General features: G+C 37.4%; 2 protein-coding genes across 3 annotated transcripts; one reads left to right on the forward strand and one right to left on the reverse strand.

Annotated features, from left to right (window-relative positions):
• The first annotated feature begins 10296 nt into the window (after nucleotides 1-10296).
• LOC118280026 (isochorismatase domain-containing protein 1-like) lies at nucleotides 10297-14696 on the forward strand. Its single transcript, XM_035599899.2, has 4 exons — nucleotides 10297-10512; nucleotides 11260-11466; nucleotides 12012-12128; nucleotides 12790-14696. Exons 1-4 carry the CDS (start codon nucleotides 10378-10380, stop codon nucleotides 12943-12945), a joined length of 615 nt encoding a protein of 204 aa, XP_035455792.1. The 5' UTR covers nucleotides 10297-10377; the 3' UTR covers nucleotides 12946-14696.
• Nucleotides 14697-15075: 379 nt separating this feature from the next.
• LOC118279950 (coatomer subunit zeta-1) lies at nucleotides 15076-22294 on the reverse strand. Of its 2 annotated transcripts, none has more exons than XM_050702420.1 (6): nucleotides 22128-22294; nucleotides 20990-21135; nucleotides 20455-20554; nucleotides 19845-19978; nucleotides 19272-19362; nucleotides 15076-15207 (listed from the first exon to the last, which is right to left on the reverse strand). In XM_050702420.1, the coding sequence occupies exons 1-6, from the start codon at nucleotides 22158-22160 to the stop codon at nucleotides 15160-15162; spliced, it is 552 nt and encodes a 183-aa protein (XP_050558377.1). In that variant the 5' UTR covers nucleotides 22161-22294; the 3' UTR covers nucleotides 15076-15159. The 2 variants fall into 2 exon arrangements, with proteins under 2 accessions (XP_050558377.1, XP_035455708.1); XM_035599815.2 differs by lacking the exon at nucleotides 15076-15207 and adding an exon at nucleotides 16690-16817.
• Nucleotides 22295-25749: the final 3455 nt, after the last annotated feature.

Raw genomic sequence — 25749 nt, forward strand, 5'->3', positions numbered from 1 at the left:
GGAGAGTCATGATTCTGCATGAACGGGCCGGGTATACCACGGCCTCACAGAAAACCGACGTGAAACAACGCTTGCGTTGTGTTTCGTTGTGTGAGTGAGGTTACCGGAGGCCCAATTCCCCCCTTCCCAATGCCCAATTGCCAAACAACCCTTAAATTCCTAACCCCCAAAATGCTGGCAACGCACTTGTAACACCTCTGGTGTTTCAAGTGTCCATGGGTGGCGGCGATTGCTTAACATCAGATGATACGTCTGCCCGTTTACCATATTATTTGTTCCATAAAAAAGTAAGAGTGACACTCCCTCTCGCCTCGCTCAAGGCGGGAGAAGTCATAGGATGATTTTCCCCCCCTCAAAATAAAACAAAATATATTTTTTAATTATTTAAAAAATCAAGCACCAACTAAACTTGCACGCCATTGCACGCTGACAAAGCACCTTAAACCACTTCAAAGCGATATTCATACAAGATCTCTTCATTTCCCACATAAAAACCAACTCTAACTCAACTACAACAAAGCTTAAATTCACTTTGCACTTCAGTATAATATTTTTAAATATTCCCACTTCGTGATTGACGTATAACCAATCCTATGCCCTAGAAAATAAGGGTCAATTTCCTTAAAATTTTGAATATGATTTTTATATGTTCTTAATTAGTGATTGTCGTTATATCTTCATCCTTGCTACCTGTAAGGGGGTATGTAGTTATAAAGGACTTTATAATGAATTGTGAATAAGCTGTTGACAGTGTAAAGAGGTATTTTGAGATCTTTACTTAATGTTATTGATGATATCGGGTTCGATTGTCGAGTTGAGAAGAAATTTTTGAGTTTTGAAAAATGTCTATTAAAGTCATCAATAAATAGACTTCAGTCTGTTTATCTAATTGTTATTGTTATTAGAAATCCGCCAATAGAATATTTTGCTCAACCCGGGAATCGAAACAAACATCATTATTTGTTTCTGATCTACACAATAGGGATAATGATGGGGTATAAAAATTAAAAGTCTATCGGTTTAAATATTGGTACACGTATTTTTTTTTCATTTAAATATACATTATACCTAACTACGCATAAAATGTACCTAGAAGTGACGTCACGCAATATTTCTAATCAATATGTCTCCGAAAGTGTTTGATTCCGTAAAAAAATAATTAAAAATACGTGTCTAATGCTTTAAACAATCTACAAGACGGACATTAAAATAAAAAATTGTCATCTACCCTATTAACAAAAGCCAATCAAAGTTAGCCAATCGAACGAATGAATTACGTACAGAAAACTTTGTCCAATAGAATTAATAAATATTATAAAACGTATGTTTTATACCTAAATTTCTGCTTACCTATCTACTGCCATAACAAGAATAATGATCCATTACCAAACTCCCAAGTAACCTCGTTAAGACATTGCAAGCGTCCAATTCTTGAAACAGCCTCCGGCGATACAGAGATTCAATTTATCATAGAACTACACACTTAGGTAAGTAAGTGTGGGAGAGCCATGTTTCGGCACGAATGGGCCGACTCGACTGGAGTGATACCACTGCCTTAAAGAAAAGCGACGTGAAACAACGGTTGCGTTGTGTTAGTGAGGTTATAGGAGGCTCAATTACCTCCCTTCCCAATCCTCCTAATCCCCCCAATTCCTCAACAATGCTTAAATACCTAACCCCCAAATGTTTGGTAACGCACTTGTAACGCCTGTTATATTCCAGATGGCCATGGGCGGCAACGAACTTACCATCAGATGATCCATCTGCTCGTTTACCGGCTTAGGTGATATACCGGCTTATAACATAGAAAAGTAGGTCTGAAGAGTAACTGACTTGTTGTTCGAGTGATCAAAAGTGTGGCTGCCAAGCCATAGTTATAGTAGGTTTCATTCCTGGATCGGTGTAATAATTATTGCCATTTTCGACTGTCCTAATTTTTATTTTTTTTGTTTAGTGTCCTTATAATTATGACAAGTCTTGCTTTCTATTCCTCTAGAATCGAACCCGAGATCTTTCGTTCAACAGTCGTTACTGTATATTTAGAGTTCGGTCAAATAAAACGAGAAAATCGTAACCTAGTAATCGAACGTTTGCTGTCTAAACTTCGTATTTCGCTATCCTTGGGCTTCATAAACATTCAATTAATCATAAAAGGTACTTTAGTAAGTACAAATATCCACCATCAAAAGATTGATTACTCATTGTTCGAGTGTGAGGACTTTTTGTTGGTGTAATAGATACCTACATGTGTGTGATGCTACTAGCTTCTGCCAGCGACTTCGTCCGCATTTCCGTGGGATATCACTCAAGTCAACAGACGGGTCACCTGATGGTAAGCAATCGTCGTCGCCCATGGACACTCGAAACACCAGAGGCGTTACAAAGTTACAAGTGCGTTGCTGGCCTTTTGACGGCTAGGAATTAAGGATTGTTGAAGAATCGGGGATTGGGAAGGGGAGTAATTGGGCCTCCGGTAACCTCACTCACACAACGCAAGCGTAGTTTCACGTCGGTTTTCGGTGAGACCGTGGTTATCACTCCGGTCGAGCCGGCCCATTCGTGCCGAAGCATGGTTTTCCCACATTTAGGTAATACATGTCTAAGTCCTTTTCTAATGCAAGACTAAGAACGTTCACAGTTTTTAAACTTATACTTATATTCACAGTTTTTAAACTCAAACCTAACGGTACTTAACCTCAATTCCCAATTCAACATGGCACCTCAAAGTAAAAATATCTTTAAACTTAGCCGATGCATCAAAAAGATGATTTATAATATTATAAAGTTACTTTCACACGCAATAAAACATAAATAAATGAGCTACACAACGGAAGACGGTCAGATTAATTGCTTTTTAATTCGCCATTTTGGTTACGTCATCCGTTTGCGCGGGAACGAGTGCTGTCAGTCATTGTTTTTTTTTTCAATGTGAACTTTGATGACCAAAGGTCGTGGGGAGAATGCTATTGATTATTTTTTTTTTATATTTTTTTGGTGCTAATGTTTGAAGAAGCTACTAGATCTTAAATAAAGCGTGGAGTTCGATTCCTGTTTCTGAAGTTTTAATTGAAAGATTAAAATCATAAGGCAAAGCTAAAACTATTTAGGTACTTTTAATAGACCAGGTAGGCACTTTTGAACGTCAAATCATTAATATTATTAAAAAATCTATCTGTCGGTCAGGCCTCTAGTGAAGCTATTTGCTCGTTCCAAAGTGTTGATTCCTATGAAGACGAATGAGCAAGAAACTCTATAGGGCCATTATTGTAATAGCTAGTAGGTAACACAAATGTAATTTTCTTCAGGAAACATTATTAATTTTCTTCAGGAAAGCTAGCTTGTCTCTACACGAGACAAGCTAGCTTTCCTTCTGCCAATTCAGTCGTGATTTTTAAAAGATTTCTCTTAAAAATGATGGTTTTTAGATACTCTCTGAGTGGAGCCTTTTTAATATACATAACCCGTTGTCTGTCGGAACGCAGATCTACGGGAGACAGAATGTGTTTTCTATTGTGTCTCATATACCAACAGACAAGGGGATAAGCAAACAGACAATTAAATCTTTAATCTTTATATCTTTAAGTATTGACAAGTAGGTATTTAAATAACTGAATAATTACTTATATAAAACACGTGTAAACATGAGTAGTACCTATTTACTTGTAGTAAATAACATTCCTTGTCTTAAGCATTTTAATTGAAGTAATTAGCTAGGTAGGTACTTAATTAACAAAATATTTTGCTTAGTTTATGTTGATGTTATTTGCTATTTATAAATATTGAATGCATAACTTAGTTTATCACATGTACCTAATGTTAAGCTGTAAGCTTTTTTAAGGGAGGAAAATCGTCAAATGACTTCTCCCGCCTTGGGTAAGCCGAGAGGGAGTGTCAGACTCTTACTGACTAAAAATCACCCCGTTCTTATTCCTGATTTTCAAGCTGGAGCCCCGGTAAACCTGCTAGGTACTCCGCAGCTCCGTCCAAAGGCTATAAAGGCATGGGAGACAAATGATATCGAATTTCAGACTCAGAAAAAAACCATTTAATTTAATTAACTCGTAGTATGCCGAGAGCGCATATCTACGTGAGATACAATCTGTTTTCTATTGCTGTACCAAACAAGAGATTAAGATAGATCCATAATGGTTAGTAACAATAAACTTATAAACTATGTTAGTAGATACTTTAACATAATATAATCTATTTCACTGTGCCAACTAAGATTTTCACACAGAGCAAGTGTCGGACACTGATATTTTCTTGCCACTATTTTCAAGATGTCGTTGCTACCACCGCGCACGCGTACTATCGTTTGAGTATAATTGACAATAAGCTTTAAATAGCGCTAACTTAATTTGAACCGTACAACATACTTAAAACACTTCCAATTCGAGAATGAATCCGTCACTCAAAAGACCGCGGTTATTAAGTAAGATAATCACACAAACAAAAGTACTTACTTACACTTACTAACTAAACAACTACAAACGAATCGATCAAATAAAACTAATTTATTTTTTATCTGTGCGCCGCCATTGTCCATTGTTTGGCGGGAACGCCATTTTTCTTTGCGATAATTATGGCGGCAATTACGTTAAGGAAATGTATGCTTTTGCTCTTCATTTCGTTGTCAGTAAAAGTAGTTTTTACTGTGTAAAGCAACAGCTGATGTAACATAATGTCACGCTTGTTTTTCTTAGAAGACAGGACAGTAGTTTGTTAATTAGATACTTATTAGGTAACTTTACCAATTCATCACTCGACACCGGTAGTAGGTATAGTCGACAACTTTATATTGGAGACTCGGTTGCCATCAAGAAGAAAAAAAAGACTGTTGGTACCTAAGTGTCAATAACTTTATACTTATTTGTCGTGTTATGTCGTGGTGGCCCGGAGGTTTAAGACGCCCGATTCTCATGTATGAGAGTGCGGGCTCGAAACCTACCAATGGCAGGTACCAATGTCACTTTTTCCGAGTTATATGTACTTCCTAAGGTTATTTAGACACCACTGAAAAAAGGTGAAGGATTTTCCCATATAAAAACATAGCTTAGCTGAATCCGTTTCTGGAGCTGCGGACTACCTAGCGGGTTTCCGGCTTGAAAAGCAGAAGAAACGGGGTGGTTTTTAGTCACTAAGAGTCTGACACTCCCTCTCGCCTCGCCAAAGGCGGGAGAAGTCATTAAATGACTTTTCCCCGTTTAAAAAAAGCTTAGTAATGAATAATATATGATTGGTGGAAGCCAAACGCATCCACAGCAACGTAACATATCACATATCTGGTGGAAAAACACCCTAACAGTATACTTAGTATTTACCTACAAAAACTAGAAAATCTATCAACCTAATCCTTCCATTTCTTTCATCGTAGCCTTCTACAGAACTGTATCAATAAAAAGTGTCAAATCCACCACTCAAATCGATGAAAAAAAGAGTCACAAAAATCGCACGGCAAAAATCATTCAAACGAGGCGACGCGGTAAAGCAAAAACTATCGAGAATTAGAGTTCGAAGCACTTAATTAAATTATTGGAACTACACTTTTACCGAGCTAGCGTTATGGCCGCGGGTTTAAAAAAAAAAGGAAAGAAAGAAAAAGGTAATGCGTCCAAAGCGGAAAGGTTTGGCGCCACTGACACAAGCCGACCGATTTGACACGCCCACGGCGGCGCCGAAATGCGCTTGCGCTCCATCTTTTATAGTTATGGATAGATCAAACTTATTAGTATTTTATTGTAGGATATTAAGCCTTATTCTGCGTCTCCAAGTGCGACTGCTCGACAAAGGGTTTTGGGTGTGATTCCTGGGTCGGGCAAAGTATTACTCGGCTATCTTTCGGTTTTTCGTAGATTCAAATCAAATCAAATCACTTTAATGAACTCCAATACCGACACATCCACAGTGTGGTCTACAATTTTACAGTAATATGTTCCAACTATGGGCCCTTTTGGAAGATTTCTCAGTAGTAGCACGGATTCTGGAATTGTGTCCAGTATATGGCAATAGGCTCACACCCTATTACATAGGACTTATAACACAAATGGTGAAAAGTGGGTGTACATTGTATAGCGGCATTAGGTGCCGTAATGTGCATCTCTGCCTACCCCTTCTGGGAATCAAAGGTGTGATGCAATGTAAGCCTTATTCTCTAAGAAAAAGAGTTTTACGTTAATATAGTCTATAAGCTCGTTGACGATCCGAAATTCAAACTCAAATCCCTATTTTATGCCCGATAAATAGTTGCAAATACACTTTTGCGTGTCAAATGATAATATAATAATAATGTCTTTTTGTTGTCTCTTTGGTGAAGCTTTTTACTTGTTCCAAATTGTCGAGTCCTATAGAGTAGAATGAGCTAAATGCTCTTTCCTTGTAACAATGTGTTGAGTCCTATGGAGAAGAAATAAGAAAAATATATATTTTTTTAACCCCTCATTAATAGATACTACAGACACCCACAACACCAGAGGAGTTACAAGTGCCCTGTACAAGACGAGCTTAAGTCAGCCTTTAAACAATATTAGGTAGGTACCTATCATTAGAACTTAAAACGGGATATTTACTATGTTTATTAGTTCGTGAGTTTCCGATATTTCGGCACTGTTGCAAGCGCCATGGTCACGAATGAACTGAAGTATATAGAACCGGGGAAATATCGGAAACTCAAACACCTAATAAACATGGTAAATATCCTGTTTTAATTTCTAATGATATTACTAGTGACCATGTCAAGCCCGCCACTACCTCCCATACCGCTGCGACTCTTGTCAGCCAGGATCTACAGTAGATACAAACATGAAAACACCGGAACATTGAAGTCCGGCGCGTCCCAGGGACATGAATCAGAAGATCATGTAAGTAAATCAGAAGACCATGTAAGTTTAAAAACTTTAAACAATAACTTTAGTTACCGTACTAAAAAAATACCTTTTCCGTATCAAAATCAGACAGACTTCAAAAACGTAAAACCGACCAGCAATTAACCACTGGCCTACGTAAAACAGCTTAATATATGTAATTAGCGTGTTTCTTATATTAAGAGTAAAAAATAAATATAAAAAGTGAGCCGTAAAAGCTACTCGCCGCCGGACCTCACTTAGGATGCATTGGCGCCTCACCAGTTAAAAAAGTATTCCGAGTTTTTTAATTTCATTTTTAGTTTTTAATCTTTTGCGAGTGTCATAACAATATTTGAATTGCTTCTGGTCTTAAGAGTCTTTGCTTGTGAGGTTACAAAGCTTCCAGTTTCATCTATGTACCTATTAGTGAAAATTATAACAGATTTTTTTATGGTATAAGTTGGTACACGAGCAAACGGATCACCTGATGGTAACTATAGTAAGCAATCGCTGCTGCCCATGGACACTTGAAACAACAGAAGCGTTACAAGTGCGTTGCCGGCATTTTGGGGGTTAGGAATAGGTTTTCGGATTCGAGGATTTGGAAGATTGGGAAGGGGGTAATGGAGTCTCCGATAACCTCACTTACACAACGCAAGCATACATCCATAACACGCATCTATAGCACGCATCTTTCCACATAAGAAATAAAGCTAAGCTGAGTCCGTTTCCACCAGTGTGTACCAATGAATATGATTGGTGGAAGCCAAACGCATCCACAGCAACGTAGCATAGCACATCTCTGGTCCTATGCTACGTTGCTGTGGATCCCTCTCGCCTCACCTAAGGCGGGGGGAATCAAGAAACTTTGTCTACTAAATCTTAAAAACTAAGAAGTAAAAGTACCTATGAAGTACATAATTATTTATGTACTTCATATCATACACTTCATGCCATATCAAAGTTCTCAATAATTTACTCTATTTACTCGAAGTTGGAGACTAATACTCAATAGCCGTCCTTTTGACCACCCTGCCAATGAGTCTCCAAACATAATCTTTGTCAAAAACAATCTACCAGCTACCAAACCTTGGTAAACAATAACATGGGTAGTTTAATTGCTTCCCCAAAACCTTACCGCAAACAAAAGGTATAATAATAGCTAATACGACCTATATAATTGGGCCCAAACCAACGAAAACGTAGTCAAACCCTACCTTAGCATTTATGGTAGAGGAAAAAAAAAGAAAACCGCGCGGCCAAAGTCAAAAATCACCGCAGCACACCCAGACGTATCATTACGGAAAGTCGGGCACGCAATTTCTTAAAAAACTATTCCTCTTTCAAATCTCTAATTTACCGAAAAAACTGTATCATTCAAAATCCTTGGTTATTTTTTTTTTTTTTAGTTGTATTATTATTTTTGAACGCGTGACTTTTGAGTGACTGTTTTTCGCCTTGGGCTGTAACCGAACGCAACTGCGGTTTAAAAAAAAAGAAGCAACATGGCGCCCGAGCGATCGCGTGCTCGTTTCGGCGGGAAGAGCTTTGGTAAAAAAATCATTGAAGATCTTACCTGTGACGTCGGCTACACAAAGTGCTATCAAAATAGACGTAGGTCAAGAGAAATTAAAGAAAGTTTCGTAAAAAATATGTTTCTTTCGGTCCGGAAACCGAGGCTTTAAGTTAGGCAACTTGGGTGAATGGGTGTTTGATATTAGGAGTTCTGATACGTCAGATAGTTTTTTTTCTAATAATAAGAAATATTAGTAGTATGACCTGTGGTATGACTGCTTCGTTGGCCGAGTGGTCGTAACTACCGTGCAAGGGGTCTCCGGTTCAATTCCCGGGTCGGGCAAAGTATTACTGGGTTTTACATGAGACTTACAGCATAAATTGTGAAAAGTTTACATTGTAAGTGTACGTTGTACAGTGCCATTATGTGCACCTCTGTCTACCTCTTTGGGATAGAAGACGAGACAATATAATATCATAGTAGTAGTATTTACCTAATAGTAATTATTAATCCAATAACGTCGAGACTTTTTGCTCATCCTATGACTTCCCCCGCCTTGGGCGAGGCGAGAGGGAGTGTCAGACTCTTATTGACTAAACACCACCCCGTTCCTACTCCTACTTTTCGAGCCAGAACCCCGGTAAGTCCGCAGCTCCGGATCATACATTAGTCTTACTGGGTGGTGGTACATACCATCTGTGGTGGTCTGGCTCTTTGAGGCGTGCGCGGAACGGGACTTGCCACACGCACAGCTAACTTCGAGACTTACCAAGTCCTTAGCCAAACCCCACAACAATGTCATCTACGGCGCCTATCTAAACCTGATCTATATACCAGGGGAGAACAAAAGGCTGTGGTAGCTTTCGGCGAGAAAGGGAAATTTTCAGGAGTGTAAAGTTATCTGCCACCCAATAAAATATTTTAATATGAAAATTACACATTATTCGTATAAAAAAAAACTTATCTAATACCTATGCTTTTTTAATGGAAGAAAATCGTACAATGACTTCTCTCGCCCTGAGCGAGGTGAGAGGGAATGTCTGACTTTTACTCGCATGTCGCCTGATCCCTGGCCAATGCCGCCACGAGCCAATGTCGCGGGAGACACTCCGGGCGGAGTGTCTCTCGCGACGGCTGGGGCAAAATTGAGGAGGTTCGTTCCCTAACGCGGCATTCCTAATCCCCCGCGTCCGCGTCCGGCATTGGTTTAGGTCACAATGACCTAAACCAATGCCGGACGCGAGACGTTGTCATCGCCGACCACATCACTGAGGACACGGCGGTGCTCGAACCTACCGAAGCTCTTATGTCCGGTAAGCACCTACGTCAGGCGGTAGGTGAGAACGGAGTGGTGCCTTTCTAACCATTCCTCAAAACCCCTCTTTGAGTTATGCGTAATGCTGCAATAATAGTTAGCCCAACCTAATTAATACATATGCAATAAAAAAGCAATGTAGCTTTTTTATTTAATTTATCTGTGTACCATGCGCCTGCTATTTTTCTATAGCAATAAGTCGAGCATGCGAAGCAAATAGAAAAAGTATAGGCGCTGTTTCAATAGTTTAGATTTTGGTGTGTATATTAACTGAGTTTATTAAAGTGTTCTTCTGATGATTTTATTCATTTTCCATTACATTAAATATTGTAAGTAGGTAGTAGGTTCATCGGTCATAAAATTCGTGTTGGTTGATTATTTTTATTTACATAATGGATGCATTCAATAATACAACTTGCTCTTTTAATACTGTCAGTTTAACATCTGTCTTGTCAATACAACAAGATTTTTATATCTAAAAGATCCACTACAATAATATTACATTAATACGACTTTATTAATATTGTTAGTTTTAATAAAATTAATTAACTTGATAAATAGTGGGACTGCGTAAAAATAATAAGCACTGAACGCAATCTTATTTTGACATCACACACGACAGTGACAGTTTAATCAAAACATTCACATCACAAGCACTGGTCACTTGTTCTTGTTGTGCCGGCATTAAAAATTCATAAACAAGAATGGCTACTCGAAATATCTTGAAATTGGGAGCCCTAGAGGCTCAGAAGACCGCCTTCCTGCTATGCGACATCCAAGAAACTTTTAGACCACACATAAAATATTTCGGAGAAGTTGTTAAAGTTGCGAATAAAATGGTAAGGTTTTTATTAAAGATTGTTACGTAATATCTGTTGATATCAGTTCGTAATCTATTGTAATAAAGTTTGTGGTTGTTCGATAAGATATTGGTGAAGATCTTTCGCGTTTTAACCGAGAAATTGATAAGGGATGATTGGAAATTACTTTGCATAAATTAAGTCTTGTTTTGTTCATGATTTTCAGACTTTAAACTAGTTTAATAATGTACTGTGTAAAGGTTAAAGGTCTTTATTGGCTCTAGGACTAGGCAATTAATATAAAATCACGTTTTTAAACACCTGAAGTGCTAGACAAATGACAATAATACATTGTATTACTCATTTTAAGACGCTTTTTTATTAACTTGTAATAAGTGTTTTATTGAGTGTATTACCATAATATACTTGGTAAAATTCCAGACTTTGATATTACTGAGAAACTCTTTAGAATGTTGAAAAATGTACTCAATACTCAAAATATTTATTGATGGTTGAAATTCTATTTGATTTAAGCGAGATGTTTTTGCGATATTGAGTTATATTCCGTATTATATGATATATTCGGAATCAGCGAATTGTTTTCTATTAAAAGATGTGTGAAAAAATGTTTCTTATATCAATATTAGAAAAAAGTTTAATACTTTGCCTGGCCCTGGAATCGAACCTGAGATCCCTTGTCCGGCAGTTGCACTTGCGACTATACGATCATCAAGGCAGTCTGTGTTAGTGTCAGGCATCTATAAATATTTTTTCAAAAAATTCCAGGTGGAAGCAGCGAAACACTTCAAAATACCAGTTTACGTCTCCGAGCAGTACCCCAAGGGTCTCGGTCACACTACGAAGGATATCAACATTTCTGATGCTGCACTGGTCTATCCGAAGACTAAGTTCTCTATGTACACTCCGGAGCTGGAGGAGAAATTGAAGCAGGATGTGCCTGATCTCACTTCGGTGGTGTTGTTTGGTATTGAGGTATGATTTTTGTATGTCACGCCTTTTTATCCCCGAAGGGGTAGGCTGAGGTGTATTTTACGGCAATCATAGGCCTCCCCTAATATGGCAATGCCGCTGTACAACATTTTTACTTCATTTGTGTTATAAGTCCCATGTAATAGGGGTGAGTTTATTGTCATATACTGGGCATAATTCCAACCTCCATGCTACTACTGAGAAAACTTCGAAAAGCTGAAAAAAGCCCAGCATTAATTACTTTGCCCGACCCGTGAATCGAACCCAAGTCTCCTTGTCCAGCAGCAGTCGCACTTGCGACAATTTGACCAACAAAGCAATCAAATTGTATAATATTTATGTAACTACCTAGTTTTAAATAGCTTTTATTCTCTTTATTTAGTTCACTTCTAAGTTGAATATTTATTTCCTAAATAATGCTGTAAATTGAGGCAATAAAATATCTCCTTTTTGTCTTGCGATGCGTATGATGCGGATCTGTGGACACTTTTAGCTTTATCACTTCCAACCAACCTTCACAATCTGACCCAATTTTGTTACCATTCCAGGCACATGTATGCATAGAGCAGACCGTGATAGACCTGCTGAGTAAGGACATTGTGGTGCATGTACTGGCTGACGGAGTGTCTTCCCGGTCACTCCTGGACAGGGGCCTGGCTTTGCAGGTATGGACGATAAACCATAATTTTGGATATTCTCCTAAAAGGTTACAATATTAACATTAACAATCCATGACAGTCTGCTTCGGGGACTATTGGCTTTTTCTAACATGAGGTTTGCGATATCCATAGGGATATTATCCATAGGGATAATCGCACTGTCAAGCATAGGCTTGACAGAACGGTTGGAGATAGCACTTTGAAAAGAGCAGTGACAGGTTTATTAGTGTTGCTGCCCATTATAATAAATATACAGTGTCATAGTACCTAAAGAAACGCTTTCGATACCTGTAGAAAATTTATGGGTACTGTTTCTTTTTGTACAACAGATATACAACGTCACGCCTTTAATCCCCGAAGGGGTAGGCAGAGGTGCGCATTACGCCACTTAATGCCGCTATACAATGTACACCTACTTTTCACCACTCAGGTTATAAGTTCTTTATAATAGGGTGTGAGCCTATTCCCATATACTGGACACAATTCCAGACTCCGTGCTACTACTGAGAAATTTTCGAAAAACCGAAAAAAGCCCAGTAATACGTAGCCCGACCCCTTGAGACCCCTTATCTGGCAGTCGCACTAGCGACCACTCGACCAACGAGGCAAAACAACATCAATAGAATAATTTTCACATTCCTTACCTTTTACTTTTTTATTTTTCCAGCGTCTTCAATCAATCGGCTGCTTCGTGGGCACATCAGAAAATGTCCTATTCAAGCTTATGAGAGACAAGAACCACCCTGTATTTAAACAAATATCTAAACTAAACATGGTACCGACTTCTGACGAGTTCGGAATGGCACAGAAAAGTCAGATTTAATTAGAAAAGATTTAAAGTTCAATTTTGTGTGCAGTAATGTTGACTTGTAGGTAATAATAATTATGGGGGAAAGATTTTTAAGATCGTAGTTTGATATGGGGGTGTGATGGCAAATTGATTATCAATACTTACCTATTTACTTGAAATAATGAAAATGGATGTGTGCTACGGATGTGAGCTATGGATGCGTGCTATGGATATGTAGTATGTATAGTTTCCCTACTGTCAATACATTGCATACTCGACCTGCACATCTTCCTCGCACGGCGACACATCTTCATAGCACAATCTTACTCGCATTGCTACATAGTTTAGTATCAGTGGAAACGGTCACATAAGTTAACATCTTAGCAGCTACATAGCATATTTCTGGTGGAAAATTACTCTATGACGCGTTGACGAAGATCTTTGTAGGTGAAATGCCTACGGCAGCCGTCGACGCGTCAACAGATGTCATTGCACCGACGCGTGGCGGCAGAAGCCGACCTTCGGCTAATGGAAAAGATCGTTGTGTGAGTGAGGTTACCGGAGGCCCAATTCCCCCCTTTCCAATCTTCCCAATCCCCGATTCCCGAACAACAACTCTTCAATTCCTTACCCCTAAAAAGCCGGCAACGCACTTGTAACGCCTCTGGTGTTTCAAGTGTCCATGAGCGGCGGTGATTGCTTACCATCAGGTGATACGCCGTCCTTTCCATTAGCAATATACCACTCGAGTGCTAGAACTCTTGCAATGGTAGTATTTTAAATATTTTCATACAAGACACAAATGTGTCTAATATTAGTTTCGAACTGATAAAAAACAGCTCATAAAACTCAAATGGAAAAATTATTAAGTCAATGTACTGCATACAAAATATCTATACTGGATTTAGATTACCTAAATGAAAAATTGTTGATTAGTTTTTTCACATATAAAAATATGTTTAAGAACAATTTATTTTATGTTATGTTATATGTATTATCAAAATCGTTACCTAAATATGTATATAATATATTTTTGGTATTTGTTAAATAGTTACTTGGTAGCTAGTTTTTTCTTTTTAGTTTATTTTGAGCTACTTCATTGGTCAACACTCTTTAGATTTGATTCCAAAGTTGAACAATACAGAGTAAAATATTCTCTTACTACAAATCTTTAGTATTTTACGTATACTACTTACTTACTAGCTGGCCCGGCAAACTTCGTACCGCCTTAAACATATTTTTCTCACCTTTTAAACCTTCCCTGGACTTCCACAAATCATTCAAGATCAAAATATTGAACAGCAATTGATTTAACATAATATAAAGCTGAAGTGTGTGTTTGAACGAGCATATCTCTGGAACTACTGGTCCGAATTTAATCATTATTTTTGTGTTGAATAGTCTATTTATCGAGGAAGGTTAACTATAACCTATAGGCTATAAAACATCACGCTACAACCAAATGGGGCCGAGCAGATTAGGTGAAACCGCTCGAAAATAGAGTTCTATAATATTGCTATTTTATAAGATTTTTCTAATTTTGAAATTTCTATATTTTGCTGTTGACCAATTAGGTAGTTAATTTAATTTTTATAGTATGTGCATTTAAATTAAAAACTCAATGTAAGTGCCTAATAATAGTTACATTGTTTATTTTGTTAAAAATAACACTCTTGCGCACATTACAATAAAATCAAAAACTTAAATTTTGAACACTTTACTAGGTTTTAAGACTGATGCTTAAAAATATTTGGAAATAAAGGTTTTATGTGTATATAACTGAAGTATGGATATTTTATTTAAATACAAGCGTAAATATGCTAGTTCTTATGGTTATTGAAATAAGGTTCTTTTTACAATAGCAAAAGCCTGCTTCCAAGTTATTATTAAATTAGGTTAGTACATAAAGATCCGTTAACATTAATTTAATTATATTTGAAATGTAGTTAAGAGACACTGTTACTAAAAATTTGAATCGACTGACTCGGGAATCGAACCCGAGACTCCACAATGAGCAGTCGATTTGTGGCAGCGACTATTCAACCAAAAATAAACAAAATATTATTGGAATAAAAATGCGTTCTCCATCTCTCATTTGTAAGTACTTACCTATTTTTATAAATCAAATTATTATTTATTTATGTGAACTTACAAATAAATACATTTAGTACATAATAGTAATTATTATATTATAATTATTAATTAATTCATATAATTATATGAAAGTTATACATATAGGTACATAATTTATTTCAATAGCGACCATTTTAATTGCTCCTTCGCCGATTGTAACACCTGGAAATAAGAAAAATCTAACATAGGTATTATATTACATAACATTACGCTTTTTATCCCTATGAGGGTAGGCAGGGGTGCATGCCTAACACTATTATAAACTCATCACCATATAGGTACATCAAGTCTTGCTGTGCTCATATTTTTACTTAAAAGAGCATTTTTATAAATCAATGGTATTAATTTACTTCGTATTATAACATTCGTGTGACATACTAAATTATGTATTTTGGCTTATTGTAGCAGCAACACAGTCGCCGCGTCGTGTGTCGCGGAATGCTGCTCATGAATATGAGCCTCTAGGATGGCTTGAAACTAGTCGAGTTCCTCGTCAAATAAATAAGTGACTGAGCCGAAAAGTATAATAATTATTAATTTACTTCGTCAGGGAATCGAACCCGAGATCTCGTTTGAAGTTGTGTAAGCTCTCTATTTTATGGCATTAGTGTATTTGTACCATTTACACCTATTTAGGTACAAATAGGGATTTGGAATAACTTTAAATTTTTCAAAATAATATGGGACTATATCGCCTTTTATTCTCTGATGAGGTAAGCAGGAAACGTACCTACTTGTAGTATGCCTACTATTATATTTACCAGATATAAAGATATGATTTACGAAAAACCCAAAAATGTGATGGCTTTAGTTTTAGAGGCCCGCTTCTCAAGCATGAGAGGCTAAGCATATGAGCTACCAACGAACGGCAAATACCAATGTGACTTTTTCCTAGTTATATGTACTTTCTAAGATAATTTAGACACCACTGACAAACGGTGAAGGAAAACATCGTGAGGAAACCTGGTCTTATAATTTCTAATTACAAGTTTGAAATCGCCAACCCGCATTGAGCAAGTATGGTGATTAATGCTCAAACTTTCTCCATTTGAGAAGAGGCTTTGGTCAGCAGTGGCCACTAATAGGCTGTTAATGTGTATATGACTTAACCAGATCTGAGATTCGAAAACTGGGGGTAATTTAATAACCTTTACTCCTTCAAGCTGGTTAAGTATTTAGGTACAAAATAATTAGTCTGATTTTTAAAAGCTAGATTTAGAATAGACTTAAATCAGTTACAGGGGGGGGAGGGGTTTAAAAATCTACTGCGTTACCTAATACTTGAACGCCCCCTAACATTAAAAAGAATGATAAAACATAAATACTAAGAAATTACTTTAAAACTAAGTTAATTTTAAGGTATAAGTAATGTATTGGTTTCTGTTAAATTATCAAAAAAATAACTACTGTACGAATGAAATTCAACCTTATGCTGACTAAATTACAGTCTAATTTACCATTTAAATTGAGAAAATCTTTGCACCTTCAACCAATGAAAAAAAACTAATGCATAATGAAAATTACAAGCAAAAATAAAAATCAAAAATGACATATCAATTTAAAAAAAATACAAGCGTCCAATACAAAGCGATATACAGCCAATGAAAGGGTTGCCAATGAGAAAAAATAAAATGAAAAAAATAATGTTAGTAAATAACTTTTTTTAATAAGCAACTAAATAACTACTATTTTTTTTACATATAACATCGTACGTATTCACAACTATGTATTTGCCCCGTATTCGCTTACATATTCATTATGTTCTGTAGAATCTGAAATTTTCAATAAATAAAAAATCGTTTCAATATTAAAAAAAAAAACAAAAAAAAAAACTAAAAAAAAATCTAAAAATTTTCCCCGTGAAAGTGATTTAAAAAAATCGTGAATCTAATGAATATATAAAACAATATTATTATCCCATGTTAATTAATAATAAAAAAATACTTAATTATTAATGTTATTTAAAAAAAATAAACTGCACCAAATTACACACAATGAGTAAAACAAACCACTCAAAAACAGAAAAATAAAATAAAATGTAAGTATTTCAAAATATGTATTTATTCAATAAAAAAAAACTATAAAATATAAATACTTAAACAAAAATGTAATTATTATTCATTTTAAATGAAATTTAAACTACAAAAAATATATAAAATAACTTGTATTATCTAAATAATTATACTATTTTTATGTTAATAACATTATTTAGTTTTTTTAGTTATTATAATAATGTATTTTTATTTATTTAATAATATACCTACTATAATGGGCAAACAGGAATATATTTTCGGTTGACTATCAACCAAACAACTAACCTACTATTATAAAAATAAAAGTAAAAACATAATTCGATAAAATTATATGTGTTCGCATATGAAAGAGTGCAGGTGACAATTAAAAAATATAGCTTGCAAAATCAACAAAAATAAATGATAAAATAAAACCTGAAAGCTTTGTGCTCTTTTAGACAAAATAGTGAAGTTAAAAAACTAAAAACTTGAGTCTCTCGCCAAATACCAATATAGTGCTTGTCTACTCAGAGAGTAGGAAACTCAATGCATTTTTTAAGGGGGGAAAATCATCCAATTACTTCTCCAGCCTTGGGTGAGGCGAGAGAGAGTATCAGACTCTTACTTACTAAGAACCACGCTACTGGGCCCTATCTGTGGTACTTTGAAGGCTTTTTGACGCGCGCCCGGAGTGTCTCTCGCGACGGCTGGTGCGTGAGGAGGTTCGTTCCCTCAGGCATCCCGCCTCCTCCTTAGCTAACATAACTGATTCGCAGAAGGAAGAAACTCAATGCAATGGGTTCACACTCCAAAGCCGGGGACTACCTAGCAGATTTACCGGGGCTCCGGCAGAAAGCAGGAGTAGGAACAGGGTGGTTTTTAGTCAGAATGTGTCTGACGCTCCCTTTTACCGCAACCAAGAGGGGAGTAGTGGATGAATACCCCCTCAAAAAAGGGGATAACAATGACAACTGTCAAAATTGACGTCAATCCCAAACAATTTAGTTTTTTACTCTATAAGTAGACAAGCGCTTAATAGCAAGGCTCGGATACCGGTTAAATTTTCAAACCGTTATTATGTACTTGTACGCAAAACCTTTACATTGGGTTTCGTTCGCGAAACCGGTTTTTTTAAACCGGTATTTGGAACAGTATTTTCATAAAGGTTTTTTCGGATTAAACGGTTTAGAGCAATAAAAACCGGTTAATACGACGCACATCAAAGAAACGCCGCGCGCTGTTTAGATTATATTCAATAATAATATTTCAACGCGTGTACCGACATGTCCCTCGTCGAATAAACCGGTTAATTTAGGTTAAATAAAGTTCTTTAAATGTTCACGTTCTTAAGAAAAGTTCGGAGGAAAACCGATATAAACCGGTATTAACCGGTATTTTTTAAACCGGTTCCGAGCCTTGCTTAATAGTATTGGCTACAACAGTTAACCAATTGTATTGTTCTTAGGTAATAGCGCAAAGCGTTTTTTTTTTCATGTTCATAGCTGTGCGGTGCATATAAAATGAAATGTGAATATTTTTCAGTAACAAAAAGAAAACTAGTCGACTCTTGATAAAAAAATTAACCTTTCTTATAACTTTCAACCAATCCTGATTTTACCTGGGTACTTATTCCCTGACTCTCTCAGTGACTATGTTTTTAAAACAATAGTCCCGATACTACATACATACCAAAAAAGAATCATCCAAATTGGTGCAACCATTCAAGAGTTATATCCATCCATACATTTTGATGACACATTATTTATTTACTTTAAAATATATTATCCCTTCATTCACCCCTATCAGACTTCATCACATCACATGACCTCATAAATCACACAAATTCTAATCATCAGCTATTTGTCAATCTAACACTTTCATAGAGATCACAAATAATTTCATCGAATCCAACAAATTATCGACATCGACATACAACGTTAGAACGGTGGTACAACACTACAAAGTTGTTAGATACAGGAAAAAAAATAGAAATTAATACACAACAAAGACCCCCACCAAATGGCGTTACTAAGACGTCTTTTTTGTAGAGAATCGATTAATCGGATGAAAATAATCGATTAATCGGACTAAGAATCGATTTTACCGATTAATCGGTGGATATTTTTTTTACGATTTTCCGTATCTATCAACCAGAAACCATACCCAGTGCAGACAAACAGACTACCAGAACATTTTATTGACTTGTTCCATTACCTGTGCAACGGTTTGCTCGCCTAGCGGCACATCTTCGGTCCGTAGTGCTGCGCGTCCTACTATCGATGTTGGGTCGGTGTCCAGAATCACTCTGGAATAAAAGTGGAAATGGAATTAAAGTATGGTAGTTTAAATGGTCGAGTGATCATAAGCGTCACCTCGGTAAGGGTGCTTTTCCACCAGAGATGTGATACGCTACGTTGCTATTATGCTACGTTGCTGTGGATGCGTTTGGGTTCCACCAGTCATACATTGGTACACATAGCTTAGCACTGGTAGAAACGGACTCAGCTAAGCTATGCCTTTATATGGAAAGATGCGTGCTATGGATGTAAACTAAGGCATAGTTGTAATGTTTTTAACAAAGAAACGGCGAGTTTTAATTTTTTTAAGGCATTTGATTTTTCTCTAATTTGTAGGGGTGTCTATTGGGAGCGCCAAAAACATTAAACCGACACATTCCAACTCACAAAACATATTGAATCAGTGGATACCTTTTAAGCGAAAGTCCATTATATAAAATAATAACATAATAGAGATAAAGCATACAAAATAATAGAAAATGCATCTCACCCGCCATCACAGATCTCATCGAAGGCCAGCATCACAGCGTCCAGGTTGTCCAGCAGCACTCTCCTCTCGACGTTCCTCCTCAGTAGAATACTGACTGACTCGTACAGGGTGTTCAATACTGATTGGAGGATTAGCTGCAATTAATGGAATAAATAATCGATAAATTTTTTATATTGTAGGGTTTTAAATCTAATTTGCTACTGAATAAAGCCGAAAATAGAATACTTTATAGGTGTGGGAGAACCATGTAAATGTGGGAGAGTCATGCTTCGACGAATGGGCCGGCTCGACCGGAGTGATACCACGGCCTCACAGAAAACCGACTTGGACAACACTATTGTGTGAGTGCAGTCACCGGAGGCCGAATTACCCACGACAATCCTTAAATTCCTAACTCCCAAAAGGACAATGCACTTGTAACGCCTTTTATGTTTCGGGTATCCTTGGGCGGCAGCGATTGCTTACCATCAGGTGATCCATCTGCTCTTTTACAGGCTTATACCATAAAAAATATGCATCTCATCATCATCAGCTGGATATCCACTGCATCAATAAAGGCTTCTCTCTCATAGATGGCATAAAATGAAATAATATGAAAATGCAATGTTACCTCATTCTCATGTGAGCTGCCCATTACATAGAAGAATAGATCCACATTGCTCTTGTACACACAGGTCAGACCTTCCAGCATTATGATCTCCGCGTTTGCTCTGAAAAACAAAATACATAATGTCAAAGTCAAAGTCATTTATTTCAAATAGACCAGGATGGCACTTTTGAACGTCAAAGCAAATATAATAATATTAATAACTGTCTGTTGGTCAATATTGAAGAATATTAACATTGGGGCAACACATGACAAGTAACAGATGACAGAAGTCGCACATAGATGATCGACAGTAAAAAATCTATGGAAGATAGTTATCTCAAAAATCCAACATGTGAAATTTACATGCGAATAAACATTATGGACACAAAATCCTAACAAACAACAGTAGGAAGTATTACTTTGTTTTTTTCAGTAAATATTTCAGTAGTAGCATGGAGTCTGGAATTGTGCCCAGTATATGGCAATAGGCTCACCCCCTATTACATGGGACTTGGTTTAACAATGAACTGGGTTGATGATGAAGTATCAAGCTCACCTGTGTGTCTTGTTGAACAAATTCTTCTCAAATGCCTTCTGCTCCTTGGCTGTCGGCATAATGTCTTTGTCATAATACTTGGCGAGGATCCTGTTGCCATCGTTGTCCAGGATACACATGCCTTTCACTATGTATAGGGTCGGCTCCTGGAATTAGAGAAGTAAGAGAGTGAGAGAGAGATAGAGAGAGAGACAATCAGGTATATTATGTTGCCAAACTTTTTATATAACAAACTGAAACAGATAGAAAGAGAGAGAAAGAGAGACAATTAGGTACATTATGTATTGTTATCAACATAATCCTAACAGATTGATTAATAAAGGGATACATGAGCCATGGAGCATTGGTAATTTAACCCATAGAACGCCAGGAGTGCAGATCTATATGAGACACTATGTTGTGTTTTCTATTGTGTCTCTTACACTGGCATATACGAGGTCAATCCTACTACACTGTAGTATTATACCTAAATGCGAAAGTTTGTTTGTTACGTCTTACATGTCAAAACTGCTGAAGAGATTGGGATGAAAGGAACAAAAGGGTAGATTATGGTTTGGAATAAAACATAGGCCACTTTTTATCTATGGAACGTGGCGACGCTGCTAGCAGAAGCTAGTTTTAATTACCTAAGTAATTATGTCTTATATTTTAATTCCATAATGTACTTAGATTGTATATTGCAGGACAATCAAAATGATATAAGATTAACAGTACCTAACTCTTTTTCTAATTGGAAATCCTCCCCCCAAGGCTACCCATTGACTGGATTTTTTATAGGTACATACATCTTTAGTATCGTCTGTAACGAATTTAAGATACAAATTGATAATTAATCTACACAAATTATTAACATTCGACATACCATAGCGGCTACAGTTGGTAAATGTACTTTAAATTACTTCAAACTATGAACGATTTACAAGCACTTAATAAACTCTTTGGACAGACAATTATTCAAGTATTTTACGTGGTAACGAAGAAATAATAATCAAAATTCTTAAATAAAGCTTTAAATCGTTTTTAAATAGTATATTTTTAAAGAATTTTGCAGAAATACGTTGCGAATAATACCGCATCAATGTTTGAGGTTGAAGGCGGTTTTTTCGTAGTGACCGAGTGAAATATGTTTGTAACTTACAAAAAGAGATCCCTCCATTGTTGTGTGAACCATTTTTATGTCAAATTATATTTAATTTTCGAATATTTGTGAACAAAACACGCAATTTTACAATGCGTTGACGTGTTTCGTGTTGACAATTAAGAATTTTGACGTATGACGTTGCCTGTGTAGTGATGTGTAAATACCGGTTTTTAATTTACCGGTTTTTGAAATATTTAATATTAAAATTAACTTCAGAATGAAAATAAAAAACAATATTTTTAATTATTATGATAAATGTAATCGTAAAAATCAATTGTTAATCAAAATTTTATTTTATAGATTTGTGAATAGCGCCATCTGCCTTGTCTTTAACGTAACTGTAAGAGAACAAGCTGTCAATTTAGTTAGCAATAACGCTTAATAGATGGCGTCTACCTCACATCGTAATTTACTACTATTCCCACTAGATGTCGCTAAGTTCCTGATTTGTGAAATAATCATATCGGTAAAAAATAAAAAATCTTACAAAGTACTTTTTATTGCTTGTTATAAATTATAGTATCCAATATCATCATTTCAGGCCAGCTTCACACTTTTTCTACCATACTTTTTGGCTTTGCATCTCGTGTCGCGTGTCGCCCGTTTGAGTTCTATAAGTTCTAGTTCAATAAGAAACAATAATTAATTTAATTCCGTACCTCGGAGGTATACAATAGTAACTCCACTTTGTTTGAAAATATGTTTTTTGCACCATTAAAATCGCAAGAACCAGTTCTACTTAATGGTATACGACATTAAATCCTATTACATCTATGAAAAGAAATATCCAATCGTATATGATATTAAATCCACTAATGTCTAACTGGTAAAGGACCTCAAATGACCATAAGATTATTTACCTCTACGCTTTGCGAGTACTTAATGTTATTCATTGGAGTTAATATTCTTTACCTCTGAATGAAAACTCGCGCGCGCCGAGCTATATATTATGCCAATGATCTTTATTTCTTGGTGTTAAGATACTTTTTACAATAACAAAAATTGTTACTGGTTTGGTTGATTCTTGTGGTAGTATTAACTCATAGTAGGGTCTCCTCTACAGTACCTAACAAAATATTACTACAAGTGGATTCTCGTTTATATGTCATATGTTTCTATATTAAATACAAAATAATAATTGCAATTTTTTATCTTTAATACTGTTGTAATAGTTCCTTCGGGATGCGGGTGGAACGGCAGGAAATAGCTAGTCCATTATAACGGATAAATATAATGCTTGCAACCCATTAATTTATTAATTAGATAAATAATTTTTCTCGCCTAGTATAGATATGTTTTTCTATATTATAAACAACGAACTATTGCCCCCAATAGTTCTATATGCTTCTATATTCTGCAATGGGTCATCAGCTCCTTTTGTGCATAGAAAAAAATCTATTGCGGGAGGGTCTGTACCATACTCTGCTATTGTATGGATGCAATTCCGAAAAATGAGTTTTTTTTTTAAGGGGGGAAAATCATCCAGTTACTTCTGCCACTTTGGGCGAGGCGAGAGGAAGTGTCAGACTCTTACTGACTAAAAATCACCCCGTTCCTTCTCCTGCTTTTCGAGCCGGAGCCCCGGTAAACCAGCTAGGTAGTCCGCAGCTCCGGATCAGGCATCAGCCCTACTGGGCCCCATCTGTGGTGGTCTGATGCCTCTTTGAGGCGCGCGCGGAACGCTACGCGCTGCACACACAGGTCTGATTCTGTTCGGGCGGTGAGCTACCCTTGCTCGCCGTCCGCAGGCCCGCACTTACGGTAGCCGGAGATCGTCCCGCGATCCCCGACGCCCGGAGTGCCTTTCGCGACGGCTGGGGCGTGAGGAGGTTTGTTCTCTCACGCGCCCCGCCTCCTCCTTAGCTAGCATGACTGCTTCGCAGAAGGAGGAGACGGCATCCCAGTCCCTCTCGCTCCGCACCATGGCCTGAACCAGTGACGGGCGCGAGAGGTCGCCGTCGCCGACCACATCCCTGAGGACTTGGCGGTGCTCAGCCCACGCAGGGCACACCGCCACCGTATGTTCTACCGTGTCCTCCGGGCGGTCCTCGCAGTGATGACACCCGGGCGTTTCCCCCCGCCCGATAAGGAACAGGAACCTACCGGAACTCCCATGTCCGGTAAGCACCTGCGTCAGGCGGTAGGTAAGGACGCCGTGGCGCCTCTCTAGCCACTCCTCAAAGAGGGGACTTACCGCTGCGATGACAGCGAGCCCAGCCCTCGGTTGCGACAGTCGTTGCTGCCATTCCGCCATGAGATCGCGCCGGAGCTCGTCCCGCCACGCACTGATCTGGCGCGGCAGTGGAGTTTCGCCCCGGCGACACGCGTCGGCGCGCAAACTGAACACGCGCGCGAGCACCTTCGCCTCCAAATCCCACGGCGGTAATCCGGCAAGTAGGTTCGCCGCCTCCCCGGAGATCGTGCGATATCCACGGATCACCCGGATGGCCATGATGATCTGAGATGTGAGCAGCGCCCTAGCTGGCCGCCGCATCAGGTTCGGCGCCCACACAGGGGTGCCATAGAGGGCCATGGAAAAAATGAGATTGGTTCGATGTTCTACAAAACTTCTTTTGACCAGGAAACATTCGAAGAAGTTAGTTTCATACGAAATAAACGGAGAGGATTTTCTTTACCCACGCCGAAACCTATTCGAGAAACACAAAAGCCTATTTCGAGACTCAAATATAACGACTTACAAAAATCGTTGCAGTGGATACCAGCCATGTTCCATGACTATTACAGGAATCTTTCATGTGCAGATGTCCCGGATTTACCTGAAGCGTACGAGTAGCTGTTCTGGTTATTTAAAATAAATTGTATTTTGATTTTAGTTTTGTGAAGTAACTTTTGTTTCATTTTGCTAGTAAACCCCTCAGAAATTATTTTATAATTCCATTACGCTACATACTGACAAGAGACATAATGTTTCTGAATGCCGAATTCCAATAACATCCCCAAAGTTTATTTAGAGGTAAACAAAAGTATGATATTTTAATGCTCTCTTAAAACACCTTAGTTAGTATATGTTTCGAGGTAAATAACCTCAAGTCCACAAAATCAGATAAAAATTCACTTTAGTATAATGTTATGTAATACAATATAATTCCATCAAATAATAATAAAAAAGAATGTTGAGTTTGTTGCAATAGCTTTAAAGCTACTATGTCAAAATTGCATTCAAAGTTTCATTCCGCGCTTTTTTGCCTGTCCTGTAAATTTTTTGTTTTGTCAGTTAATGTTGTATACCTCTGAGGTACAGAATTGTTGTTCTACAACAAAATTATATAATTATATGTATTTGCAACCACTATAGATCCTGGCTCAAAGGAATTGCTGTAATAGAACATTCTAGCTGTAAGTCGAAATAGCCTTGTGACAAACAATCGTCACCAACTCTACTGCAATTTTACCTAGCCTAGCATAGCTTTCTGGGTATAAAAGACTAGGTAATGTGGGATTTTTACCTCACTAAAACCCAGTAGCCACCCTCAGCACCTGTAAGGGTCCCCTAAAAGACCTGCCCAGGAGACCCCACGGTGCGACGCATGTTACGGCACATCTTTAGGCAGACGTGCGTCTCCCTTGAACCTCGCTGTGCAAGTTGCACGACTCACCA

This window comes from Spodoptera frugiperda, chromosome 22, assembly GCF_023101765.2.
Source record: "Spodoptera frugiperda isolate SF20-4 chromosome 22, AGI-APGP_CSIRO_Sfru_2.0, whole genome shotgun sequence".
Classification (NCBI taxonomy): Eukaryota; Metazoa; Arthropoda; class Insecta; order Lepidoptera; family Noctuidae; genus Spodoptera; species Spodoptera frugiperda.

Excerpts from the sequence above, each read along its gene's own strand:
- LOC118279950 (XM_050702420.1), bottom strand. The coding sequence starts at position 22,160 with ATGGTTCACACAACAATGGAGGGATCTCTTTTT. Across the intron at positions 20,555-20,989 it reads TTGTTCAACAAGACACACAG|AGCAAACGCGGAGATCATAA; the intron begins GTGAGCTTGATA and ends TTTGTTTTTCAG. Across the intron at positions 19,979-20,454 it reads GCAGCTCACATGAGAATGAG|CTAATCCTCCAATCAGTATT; the intron begins GTAACATTGCAT and ends CATTAATTGCAG.
- LOC118280026 (XM_035599899.2), top strand. The coding sequence starts at position 10,378 with ATGGCTACTCGAAATATCTTGAAATTGGGAGCCCTAGAGGCTCAGAAG. Across the intron at positions 11,467-12,011 it reads TGGTGTTGTTTGGTATTGAG|GCACATGTATGCATAGAGCA; the intron begins GTATGATTTTTG and ends TTACCATTCCAG. Across the intron at positions 12,129-12,789 it reads ACAGGGGCCTGGCTTTGCAG|CGTCTTCAATCAATCGGCTG; the intron begins GTATGGACGATA and ends TTATTTTTCCAG.